The sequence below is a fragment of the Pelophylax lessonae genome (assembly GCF_965119305.1).
Source record: "Pelophylax lessonae genome assembly, chromosome: 2".
Classification (NCBI taxonomy): Eukaryota; Metazoa; Chordata; class Amphibia; order Anura; family Ranidae; genus Pelophylax; species Pelophylax lessonae.
In genome coordinates this window covers 158072301-158084862 of record NC_138769.1, presented here as the reverse complement: position 1 = coordinate 158084862, position 12562 = coordinate 158072301, and the positions used below count along the sequence as shown (strand labels likewise).

General features: G+C 41.3%; 1 protein-coding gene across 1 annotated transcript in view; it reads left to right on the top strand.

Annotated features, from left to right (window-relative positions):
- SMG6 (SMG6 nonsense mediated mRNA decay factor) overlaps positions 1-12562 on the top strand; it is a 697848-nt gene that overhangs the window by 72154 nt on the left and 613132 nt on the right. Inside the window, exon 8 of the mRNA XM_082247741.1 lies at positions 4697-4888. Coding sequence (XP_082103867.1) covers positions 4697-4888 — 192 coding nt within the window. The remainder of the gene's footprint in view (positions 1-4696; positions 4889-12562) is intronic.

Here is a 12562-nt window from a genome sequence, read left to right as displayed (position 1 = left end):
TAAACGATTCCTGATCTCCTAAATTGCTCTCTATTTAGGGCAGGGATGTAGGGCAAGAGCATCAGGGTAGGGTTTTTCCTTTCCATCAGTACCTAAAAGACTTGGTTTTGAGAGAGTGGAAAGAACACAAGAAGATGAATTCTAATGGAAGATCCTGGAAAATAGAGGTTTCTCTTAAACAAAAATGACAAAGAAATGTCCCAAGCTGGACTCGGCTTTGTCACAAGTAACAAAAAAATGCTAACCTTTTTCTCTTCAGGATTCTGGTAATTTTGAAAGATGAGGATCACAGTTTTAAACCAGAGGGGTGGTTTTTTTTTTTTTTTTTTTTTTTTTTGTGGCTCCTAGAACTAGCAGGGGGATAGGCCTCAGGAAGCAAACCATTAAAAAAAAAAAAACCTGATTAGATCATGTGAATGCAGTGGCTCTGGACAATGGCATAAATACATTTACCCGTCAGGGAGTGATCATTCCTGTTCTGTTTAGAAGATTAAATCTTTCAGAGATTTCACTTCCATGTGTTTATGGTTCAGAAACCTTTGTCAAAACACAGAACACAAACTTGATGTTGAACAAAGCGGTTAGTCTAAAATAAAGTATATGATGGAGAATATGGTGGGCAAGACCCTTCTGAGGGATGTTTTTATATGGTCACCTTGGACTTGATGTTTGCTGTAGGATGTGTCAAGATCCATCCTACACATCAGGAGTTCCTTTGCTTTGCAGTTTCAATGGAGCGCAAGATTTGCCATTGACCATTCCGGCTTGCCTTTTGGACTCTTCAAGATTCTGGCAGAGGTCATGTTTTTTTCTGAGATGCCATATTTGGATTTTATCTTTCTCTACGCTACGACCCAAGGTCAAGATTATCAAATCTGCTACAACAATGCTACAACCATAGCGCACTTGAATCATTGGGGGGTACTAGATTTCTCACTCGGGTCTGCCTTTTTTTTTTTTTTTTGTGCAGAGAGAAACCTTACCTTTTATCTCTCTGCATTACACCTAAAAGGTTGGAGAATGTGTTGGCAGACTTTCTCAAACAAAGCTGTCCACTGGCAGTTATGTATCAGGATGTGTTTCTACAGAATGTCAACAAATCAAGGATGTTGTCAGCAAATGGAGCATGTAGTCCAGTGTACTTTAGGAAAAATGTTAGCGATTGCACTGTATGTGGGAACACATTTAGTGGTAGTTGCAGCTTCACATTATATATAGAAATTAGTGGCAGTGCACAACATCTGTATTATTTTTTGACACATTAGTCAGTAGACTTATTTACTTGCAAAGCAGGTGAAAATTTAGCTAGAGTTTTTTGGGGCATCAGTGCCCTATCCCAGGAGAGTTCCAAGCTAGGCTATGCTTTTTCCTCCTATTTTTTTTTTTTTTTTGTATTCTCCAAAAGCTCAGCAGATCCAGTTGCAGTCTTGTACTGGTCACCCCTTGGTGGCTCAGGAGGGTATGGTTCTCAGGTCTGCAGGCGATGTCAGCCAAGAGCCCTGGCCCCTCTGCCTCAGGGTAGACCTTCTTTATCAGGACCCAGTTTGGTATCCCATACATATATACAAATTTAGTTGTTGTTTTTTTTGGTGGCAGCCTAGATCCTAAAAGTATATAGCAGTTCTGAAAATGTGGTTGTTATCCTTTAAAAGTTGGAATGTGGTCACCAAAAATATTTAAGCTACAATATGGAAAGTTGCATGTGTGGGTCCTTGTGTTTTATTTTACTCCCTTTTGATTCTTGTCTTTTTTTTTTTTTTTTTCATTATTTTCTTCAAGACAGTTGGGTATTGCAGTGAGTACCCTGCGTTTTTCCAGTTTCCAGATAAAACGCAACTGTCTCGTGTGTGTGTTTGTTTTTTTTTTTTTCCCCCAGGTTTCTGCTCTGCCGGTCTTTTTATCAAGAAAGAGGGCCTTGCCGGTTCAGCATAAGATTGTGACCCTGTGGAATTTGTCCAGAGTTCTGAATGTATTGACAACACCCTTGAACAGATTCTGGAGGCTTCCTTTAAATTTTCTTCCCTTTTTAAGATGTACTTTCCTTTTAGCGTTAGCTGATCTCCATGTTTTCTGGGACTTTATACAGTTTGGACCAAACTGGTCAAAATAAACTATTTAATTTACCCAGTGCAGTAATGGCTCCAAGCTCTGTATGAACGATATGTAGCTTCAGTGCTCGGTTCTAGCCATGAGATAGAGACTTCCTGTTTCACACACAGAAAAAACAAGAGCAACGCTCAGCCATTCATAGGGAGCTTTGTATTATTGAAATAAATATGGGGTGGTTTTGTACATCCCCTATTTATTATAAAAATTTATTCTATTGTCTATTCCTATAATAGTCTATCAAAGCTCTGATAAGGTTAATGGAAGGTATACTTAACAATGCTAGCTATACAAATAAACACTGCTTCTTAAATAAACAAGGATCTAATTTATTATAAAGAAAGTAGAAATGTTAACATAAAACACTAAAGGAATATTACAGAGCATATATGACAAAACATTTACAGATAATACGTTGCATATTCATCCTCAGGATTCGATCTCTTTCAGCTGGTCTCAAGCACACAGGAAGGAGAAAGAGAGTAGCCCAAGAGCCATGATGGCCCGCAGCCAAGAGACCGAATACTAGCTGGCAATTCTTTCAAAAGTCCACTCAGACACCACCCACATAAACACCCACTGTCGTCTTGTCCAATGACAGTTCATAAGATGCCCCCTTCCTAATCAACAGGAAGTATCTCATCTTTCCAGGAAGCATGTTATATTCTTCCACTAGGGGCGCCATCTGTCCACAAATCACTGTATTTGACCTGAGTCATCTTTATTAACAACTGGCCTTTGATGTTTGTATTACCTCCCCAGGAGATCTTATCTGAGGCTCCTCTACACCCATACCTCACAACAGGAGGCTTATGCGAGAACATCCTGTGAGGATAAGCATTCCCATTTATGACTCCTTGTCAGGAATGTCCTGTTGGGTACTTGGCATTCCAGGCCAAGTGTGGTCAGTCTTCAATCATCCAGGAACATCTGATATCAGAACACGTAAAGCTACATGTTGCCTCCAACAATTAGGTTAATGAATTGGTCTGATTGGCTGCTTGGAGGGGTGGGCTGATGGTGTCATGCTCTCTGCCTCAGCTAATCAAAGAATGCTTTGTATTCATTCACAGAATACAAAGCTCCCTATAAATGGCTCAGCAATGCTCAGAGCAACCCTTGCTTTGTTCTGTGTGTGAGATGGGAATTCTCGGTCTCGCAGCCGGGACCCAGCACTGTGTACTGTATGTAGCTAAAGCTACATTCAGTTCATACAGCACTTCGAGCTGATGTGGTACATGGTGACAGAAATAGTTTATTTGGACCAGTTTGGTCCAGAAAAACTATTTAAAGTCACTGGAAACATTAAAGTCACAGGAAACAGATCAGATCAGCTTTCAGCCATATTAGTTGTATTTACAGGCCTTCTTCCATTAAGAACCATTTTTAGTTATTCTTCAAGACAGGGTAATACATAAATCATTTGCTACGTATCTGCCTAAAGTAGCCACAGTATTTCATAGGGCCCACAAAATTGTACTGCTCTCTTTTTTTGCAGTGATCCAAAAGTTCAAAGGGAAGAGAAGTTCAATTATCTTGATGGTTGACAATGTATTGTGTGATATTTAAAGGTTACCAGAACATTCCGAAGCTCTAGTTTTGTTTTTGATATTTAGTGGTTTGAAAAGTTCTTTGGAGGCTTCCAGAGCCACTATTGTCCGGTGGGTTATAATGGCTATATTCCTCGTTTATAAAGAGCATGGTTCAGAGTCTTGCTTCTTTAAAGCCCCTTTCTAACAGATCACTGTCAACATCTTAGCTAGCCTCAATAGAATAGATCTGCAGAGCAGATAATTGGTCAAATCGGGGGATGCCTTTTTAAGCACTACAGATTTCAGCTACTCTCAGCAAGACATACATAGCGTTCGGCAGAAAAGCGTACTTCGGTCATTGGTCCCATCCTCAGGAAACTTTTTTTTTTTTCTCTCTCAGGTTGTTTCCCTGGAAGATGACTGGTGAAATCCCCAGTGGGTCTTACTGCTAATGGTGTTTTTAAAGAATTTTCCAGGACAGCATGCTTAGTCCGCACCCTGGATTTAGGGTGTGTAGAAGAGTTTTTTTTTTCCTTCACTTCCCTTGTGCACTGGTAGAGGTAAACTTTCTTAATCTATACGTGAGAGGAGAGGAGTGAAAAAGTTTTTTTGTTCTTCCCTCTATAGGAAAGATCCCTCCGTGTTGCTGTCCTGGAAGATTCCTAGAAACACTGTTGCTAATTTATAACTAACTGGGAATACATTTTGTTTTTTTTTAAGCTGACTTGGGAAGCATTTTATATGTGGAAAATGTACCCCCTTTTTCTGTAGTGAAAAGAAACCATTCCTTCAATAAAGGGTTTTTTTTTTTTTTTCTTCCAGCGCCAAACCATTGTTAGAACTTTTAAGAGCATTTCTGACCCTCATGCGAGCTTGGTATCTCTCTTGGTTGCCTGACACTGCCCCATATAGTACTTGAATCGGTCAAAATGCCATAACCAAATTTAAATTAATATTAACACCAAAGAGACTGGAGATTTCAGAATGTTAATTGTTAGTACAGTATAAACTTGCTGTAAATTTAAGTCCTTCACAATTGCACTATTGTTGCACTTTAGGCTGAGCAGATGGAACAAAAGAAACAGAAGGATGTGGATGCAGCTTCCAACCATCAAGTCCCAAGTACCATGTTTTGGCACACTTCGGAGGATGCCACTCGAGTTGAGATATGGATTCCTTCAACTACATCAGGCTGCCAAAGCAGGGACAATCAGAAGTGTAACGGCCTGGACAATCTAAGCCCGAGTGATGTGAGTCTTTCTGGTTTAAGTTGTATGTTTGTTTTTTTTTTTTGTTTCAGTACCTATTGACATTTGAAAGCCGTTTATCAGATTCGTGAAGTCAATTGTAATTTGCTGAATGAGAATGTGTTTTAGTATTATTATTGGCATTAAATATTTGCTCTTTTACAGTACAGGTCGTTTTTTTTTTTTCAGGTTTTATCACACAGATCGTCCATTTTTATAATATTTTCAATATACAGTAAAACCTTGGATTGGGAGTAACTTGGTCTGCAAGTGTTTTACAGGACGAGCAATTTTTTAAAATATTTTTTAACTTGATAAAAGAGTGAGGTCTTAATACGAGTAGCTTCGGGTCACAACTGAGTATAAGAGAAATACCATTTTAGTCAATGAGAGCTGTCTTAGCACTACTGAAGTCGCTCCATCTTTAGAAAAGTTTCCTGTACTGCTTCAAGGCGACTTCTATCCGACTTGTGCCCAAAGACTTTGAAAAAAACATTTTATGCTTAAGAAAGCTCAAAACTGTGCGTAAGAGCTCAAAAAAGCACAAGCTTCTTCAAAGTGAAATAAAAGCTCAAATGCTTGCAAAAGCAGCTTTTTTTTTTTTTGTTTTGAGCTGCAGTGTGCATGAGCCCTGAGTCGGATCCTCATCTTAATTGATGTGATTTGGATCAGTCATTACCAGAAGATTACTCCGGCATTCCCTGAAGTTGCCTTGATGCCACATTGCTATAATCTTTTTATATGTACCAATAGACTGAAGGATTTATGAATAATGGTTGTGGAACGATTCATTTGCTTTGGATTACAAGCACGTTTCCGGAACAAATTATGCTTGCAATCCAAGGTTTTACTATAAAAGTAAAATCGAATAGGTAATAATATTTTAAAGAAAATCTATCATTTTGGCCATTCAGGGCAAAGTGATTTTTTTTTTTTTTTTTTACTAGTCCACCGCCCGATCTACTCTCCTTCTTTGCTTTGTGCTCCATTCGCACTCCTTTGGAGCCGTCGCAAGTACTCTTTGCTTTTGGGTTTAAGGGGGACGATGACGACGACTAAGGTGGGCTGACATGGTGCTCAAGCAGATTTTACCTTGTGGAAGAATAGATATGAGGAAAGTAATTAAAAGTATTTAAAAGTGTTTAAAGTCGCTCTTCAGTCATTTTTTTTCATCTTTGAATGCTATTGAATTATCTGCCCTTGTTTTTTTTAACTTTGGGTAGTAAAACATTTTTTTTTTCCTGCCAGTACATACCTTATACAGCCCACTTCCTCTTTGTCTGGTAATAAGCCTAGGCCAATGACATCATGCACAGCTTTCTCTCACCCTTGTGAGAGTTTGCCAGCATGGGAGGGAGGGAGGGATGAGTCTTAGGAAGGCCAATGAGAGCTGCAGAGCTGGAGAGGGCTCGAAATGGGGGTGGAGATAACAGGAGACTACAGAGATCCATGAGTATTCAACAAGAAAAGAGAAATGCGCAGGCAAGCAGTTGTGTCTGTGGATCTATAAAATATAAAAAATGCATATCGGCCCTCAATATATCGGTCAACCCTATATATATATACACACACATATGAATGATAACACAAACTTTTCTCACTCATGGTTGGTGTTTGGCTGAAGCCATTTATTATCAATCGACTGTGTTTACTCTTTTTAAATCCTAATGACAACAGAAACTACCCAAATGACCCTGATCAAAAGTTTACATACCCCAGTTCCTAATACCGTGTATTGCCCCCTTTAACATCAATGACAGCTTGAAGTCTTTTGTGGTATTTGTAGATGAGGCCCTTTATCTTCTCAGATGGTAAAGCTGCCCATTCTTCCTGGAAAAAAGACTCCAGTTCCTGTAAATTCTTGGGCTGTCTTGCATGAACTGCACGTTTGACATCTCCCCAGAGTGGCTCGAAGATATTGAGTTTAGGAGACTGAGATGGACACTCCAGAACCTTTACTTTATTCTGCTGTAGCCAATGACAGGTCGACTTGGCCTTGTGTTTAGGATCATTGTCATGTTGGAATGTCCAAGTACATCCCATGCGCAGCTTCCGGGCTGATGAATGCAAATTTTCCTCCAGTATTTTTTGATAAAATACTGCATTCGTCTTGCCATCAATTTTGACCAAATTTCCTGTGCCTTTGTAGCTTACACATCCCCAAAACATCAGCAATACACCTCTGTGTTTCACAGTAGGAATGATGTACCCTTCATCATAGGCCTTGTTGACTCTTCTCCAAATGTAGGGTTTATGGTTGTGGCCACAAAGCTCAATTTTGGTCTCATCATCACTCCAAATGACTTTTTGCCAGAAGGTTTGAGGCTTGTCTCTGTGCTGTTTGGCGTATTGTAAGCGGGATACATTGTGGCATTTGCGTAGTAATGGCTTTCTTCTGGTGACCCGACCATGCAGCCCATCTTTCCTCAAGTGCCTACTTATTGTGCATCTTGAAATAGCCACACCACGTGTTTTTTGAGAGTCCTGTATTTCACCTGAAGTTATTTGTGGGTTTTTCTTTGCATCATGATTAATTTTCCTGGCAGTTGTGGCTGAAATTTTAGAGTTTGAACACTGCTGATTGGCATTCTCAATTCCTTGGCTATCTTTTTACATCCCTTTCCTGTTTTACCTTTTCCCGCAGATCCTTTGACAATTCTTTTGCTTTCCCCATGACCCAGAATCCAGAAACGTCAGTACAGCACTGGCTGAAAGATGAAAGGGTCTGTCAAGAGTCCAGAAACTCATTGACCTTTTACACACATACACTAATTACAAGCAAACCGATCACACATAAGAATGGTTACCTTTTTAATAGCCTTTCAAACCGCTTTGGCTTCTTTCACACGGCCGCTCCATGTGAAAGGTCCGCTGCGGGACTTTTTTTTTTTTTCCACGGAGCGGATGACATTTCTGTCATCCGCTCCGTGTGTCCGCATATCATCCCATCCGTTTGCGGATGATATGCGGACATAATGTAAGTATATGGCACTGCGGATGTCATCGGTTGACACCGCTGACATCCGATTTTCCTTCCTTTCCGTTTTTTACACGGATGAAAAAATAGGGTTCTGTTCCATTCGAAAAAACGGAACAGAACTGAAAGTAGGAAAATCGGATGTCAGCGGATGGTATTCCGCTGACATCCGCAATGCCATTCACTTACATTATGTCCGCAAATCATCTGCAAACGGATGGGATGATTTGCGGACACACGGAGCGACCGTGTGAAAGGACCCTTTGTGTCAAGTTGTGTGCCTGTTATCAGGCCAAAATCACCAGGGTATGTAAACTTTTTTGATTGCGGTCATTTGGGTAGTTTCTGTTGTCATTATGATTTAAAAAAGAGTAAACACAGTTGATTGCCAATAAATAGCTTCAGCCAAACACTAACCATGAGTGAAAGAAAATTTTTTGTGTTGTCATTCATATTCTCGGAGAAATAGCCAAGAAATCATACATTCTGCTGTGTGTGTGTGTGTGTTTATTTTTTTTCTGAAACTTCAAACTTATTTTAACTTCTTCATGCTGGAATATATATGCATTTTAGTAGTGCAAACCTCAAGAAAAAAGAGTGAAGGGATTAGGGGATATGATATTGTGAAATATACACTGCTCAAAAAAATTAAACGAACACTTTGAAAACACATCAGAACTCAATGGGGAAAAATATCATGTTGGATATCTATTCTGACATGGACTGGGTAATGTGTTAGGAACGAAAGGATGCCACATTGTTTAATGGCAATGAAAATTATCAACCTACAGAGGCCTGAACTCAGACACCCCTCAAAAATTAAAGTGAAAAGAAATGATGCAGCAGGCCAGTCCATTTTGCTGAAATTTCATTGCAGCAACTCAAAATGGTACTCAGTTCAACGTCTGGGCATGCTCCCAGAAGCCTTCTATTGGATTTACGTTAGGCGAGCGTGGGGGCTATTCAATGGTATCAGTTCCTTCATCCTCCATATACTGGCTGCATACTCTCGCAACACATGAGGCCAGGCATTGTTGTGCACCAGGGGGAACGCAGGACCCACTGCACCAGCGTAGGGTCTGACAATGGGTCCAAAGGTTTCATCCCAATACCTAATGGCAGTCAGGGTGCCATTGTTTAGCCTGTAGAGGTCTGTGCGTCCCTCCATGGATATGCTTCCTCAGACCATCACTGACCCATCCCCAAACCGGTCATGCTGATTGATGTTACAGGCAGCATAATGCTCTCCACCGCTTCTCCAGACCCTTTCACGTCTGTGGTGTGTGTGTGTGTGTATGTATGTGTGTGTGTGTGTATGTATGTATGTATGTGTATATATATATATATATATATATATATATATATTAGTGCCTTGCGGAAGTATTCGGCCCCCTTGAACTTTGCGACCTTTTGCCACATTTCAGGCTTCAAACCTAAAGATATAAAACTGTAATTTTTTGTGAAGAATCAACAACAAGTGGGACACAATCATGAAGTAGAACGAAATTTATTGTATATTTCAAACTTTTTTAACAAATAAAAAACTGAAAAATTGGGCATGCAAAATTATTCAGCCCCCTTAAGTTAATACTTTGTAGCGCCACCTTTTGCTTCGATTACAGCTGTAAGTCGCTTGGGGTATGTTTCTATCAGTTTTGCACATCGAAAGACATTTTTGCCCATTCCTCCTTGCAAAACAGCTCGAGCTCAATGAGGTTGAATGGAGAGTGTTTGTGAACAGCAGTTTTCAGTTCTTTCCACAGATTCTCGATTGGATTCAGGTCTGCACTTTGATTTAGCCATTCTAACACCTGGATATGTTTATTTGTGAACCATTCCATTGTAGATTTTGCTTTGTTTTGGATCATTTTCTTGTTGGAAGACAAATCTCTGTCCCAGTCTCAGGTCTTTTGCAGACTCCTTCAGGTTTTCTTCCAGAATGGATGTATTTGGCTCCATCCATCTTCCCATCCATTTTAACCATCTTCCCTGTTGCTGCTGAAGAAAAGCAGGCCCAAACCATGATGCTGATGCATAACGTTTTGCATTGTTGCCAAAAAGTTCGATTTTGGTTTCATCTGACCAGAGCACCTTCTTCCACATGTTTGGTGTGTCTCCCAGGTGGCTTGTGGCAAACTTTAAACAACATTTTTTATGGATATCTTTAAGAAATGGCTTTCTTCTTGCCACTCTTCCATAAAGGCCAGATTTGTGCAGTATACGACTGATTGTTGTCCTATGGACAGAGTCTCCCACCTCAGCTGTAGATCTCTGCAGTTCATCCAGAGTGATCATGGGCCTCTTGGCTGCATCTCTGATCAGTCTTCTCCTTGTATGAGCTGAAAGTTTTTAGAGGGACGGCCAGGTCTTCATAGATTTGCAGTGGTCTGATACTCCCATTTCAATATTATCCCTTGCACAGTGCTCCTTGGGATGTTTAAAGCTTGGGAAATCTTTTTGTATCCAAATCCGGCTTTAAACCCTTTCCACAACAGTATCTCGGACCTGCCTGGTGTGTTCCTTGTTCTTCATGATGCTCTCTGCACTTTAAACGGACCTCTGAGACTATCACAGTGCAGGTGCATTTATACGGAGACTTGATTACACACAGGTGGATTCTATTTATCATCCTTAGTCATTTAGGTCAACATTGGATCATTCAGAGATCCTCACTGAACCTGGAGAGAGTTTGCTGCACTGAAAGTAAAGGGGCTGAATAATTTTGCACATCCAATTTTTCAGTTTTTTATTTGTTAAAGTTTGAAATATCCAATAAATTTCGTTCCACTTCATGATTGTGTCCCACTTGTTGATTTTTCCAAAAAATGACAGTTTTATATCTTTGTTTGAAAAAAAATGGAGTAAAGGAGCCAGAGAGACTGTTCCTAAAAGAGGTTGCATAAAGGGATGCTCACAACTGCTGTATTCAAAAATATAAACTTTATTGAAAAACAAGGCATAGTGAAACATGTAAAAAAATGCCCCAAATATGAGGGGTCATTGTACTCCTAGACGGATCAAGTGCAGTGAAAAAACACGTGAGACAGCATAAAAAACATTACAATGACAAGTTCACACACTACTGGCCACACCACCCACCGGGATATATAGTGGTATGTTTGAAGCCTGAAATGTGACAAAAGGTCGAAAAAGTTCAAGGGGCCTGAATACTTTTCGCAAGGCACTGTACTGTATCTGTATATACACTGAACAAAATTATAAATGCAACAATTTTTTTGTTTTGTTTTTTGCTCCCATTTTTCATGCGCTGAACTCGGAGATCTAAGACTTTTTCTATGTACACAAAAGGCCTTTTTCTCAAAAATATTTACAAATCTGGCTAAATCTGTGTTAGTGAGGACATCTATTTTGCCGAGCTAATCCATCCACCTCACAGGTGTGGCATATCAAGATGCTGATTAGAGGAGGGGGGGGGGCGGCGTGGCTTGCGCGCATACTGAATGGCCGCTTGAGCCGTGAGCTCTCAGGACCCAGCCGGGAAAATCGACGACACAGAGGACGTACAGCACGATCCATCTCCACTTAACGCTCCATCGACAAGCCCTCACACCCGAGGAGATGTCATCCAGGAAAAGGAAGGACGAGCGGGCCCCACTAAGCGGACAGCCTTCTTCACCAGGCCGCCCGTGATCTCGGACCGCGGCCAAGATGGCGCCGCCTCGAGACAAGGCCGCAATGCTCCGGAGGCTTTCACTGACTTACCTGATGCGGATCCCTCTCCATTGCCGGATGGCCCTCCGCTGCATTCTCCTCAGAGCCCGACTACAACATCTCCGGTACTGGGAAGCCCCGCCAAGACACGGATGAGGATGGATGACTTTGACCGGCTGGGCCCCACAGTGAGTAGCAACATACACTCCACGCACTCCATCTCTTCCCTACAAATGTCCATAGCAGGATTCCCCACCACAGGGCAACCAGTAATTGATACGACCCTCAAGAACATGCTTATGACATTTCAATCCTCACTTATGTCCAACTTATCCACAATCATGGACAGATTCGCTTCTGAGATGAAGCATATGGGGCACAGGGTTCATTACATGGAGCAGAGAATGGAGGAATGCACCGATACAGTTAATGAATTGGTGGATGCTTATACAGAACAAAAGGAGGATACGGTGTGGATAAAAAATAAAATAGCGGATTTGGAGATTGATCCCGCCGCAACAATGTTAAAATCAGGGGCATCCCTGAGGATGTACCCCCCGCAGACCTGCACCAATATGCTTCCACACTGTTCTCTTCTTTGGTGCCAGCACTATCCCCTATTGAACTTACAATAGATAGGATTCATAGACTACCCAAGCCTAAATTTCTGGAAGCTTCAGTACCGAGGGATGTATTGCTGAGGGTGCACTTTTTCCTGCAAAGGAAAAGATCTTGCAGGCATCCAGAGCACTGGGCACTCTTCCAGCCCCATATGCACATATCCAACTGTTCGCTGACCTTTCTCAGCACACTCTGCAGCAGCGCAGACAGCTCAAGACCCTTACCAAAGCCCTAGCAAATCACAAGTTAACCTACAAATGGCGCCATCCTGCAACCCTGCTGGTCACCCATAACGGTATCCCTCACTCTATATCCACAATGGAAGGAGGCATGAAACTCCTGCAAGCATGGGGCATTATTCCGGATCCCCCGAGGGGACCCCCAGACGCGCAGAGGCATACCCCGCC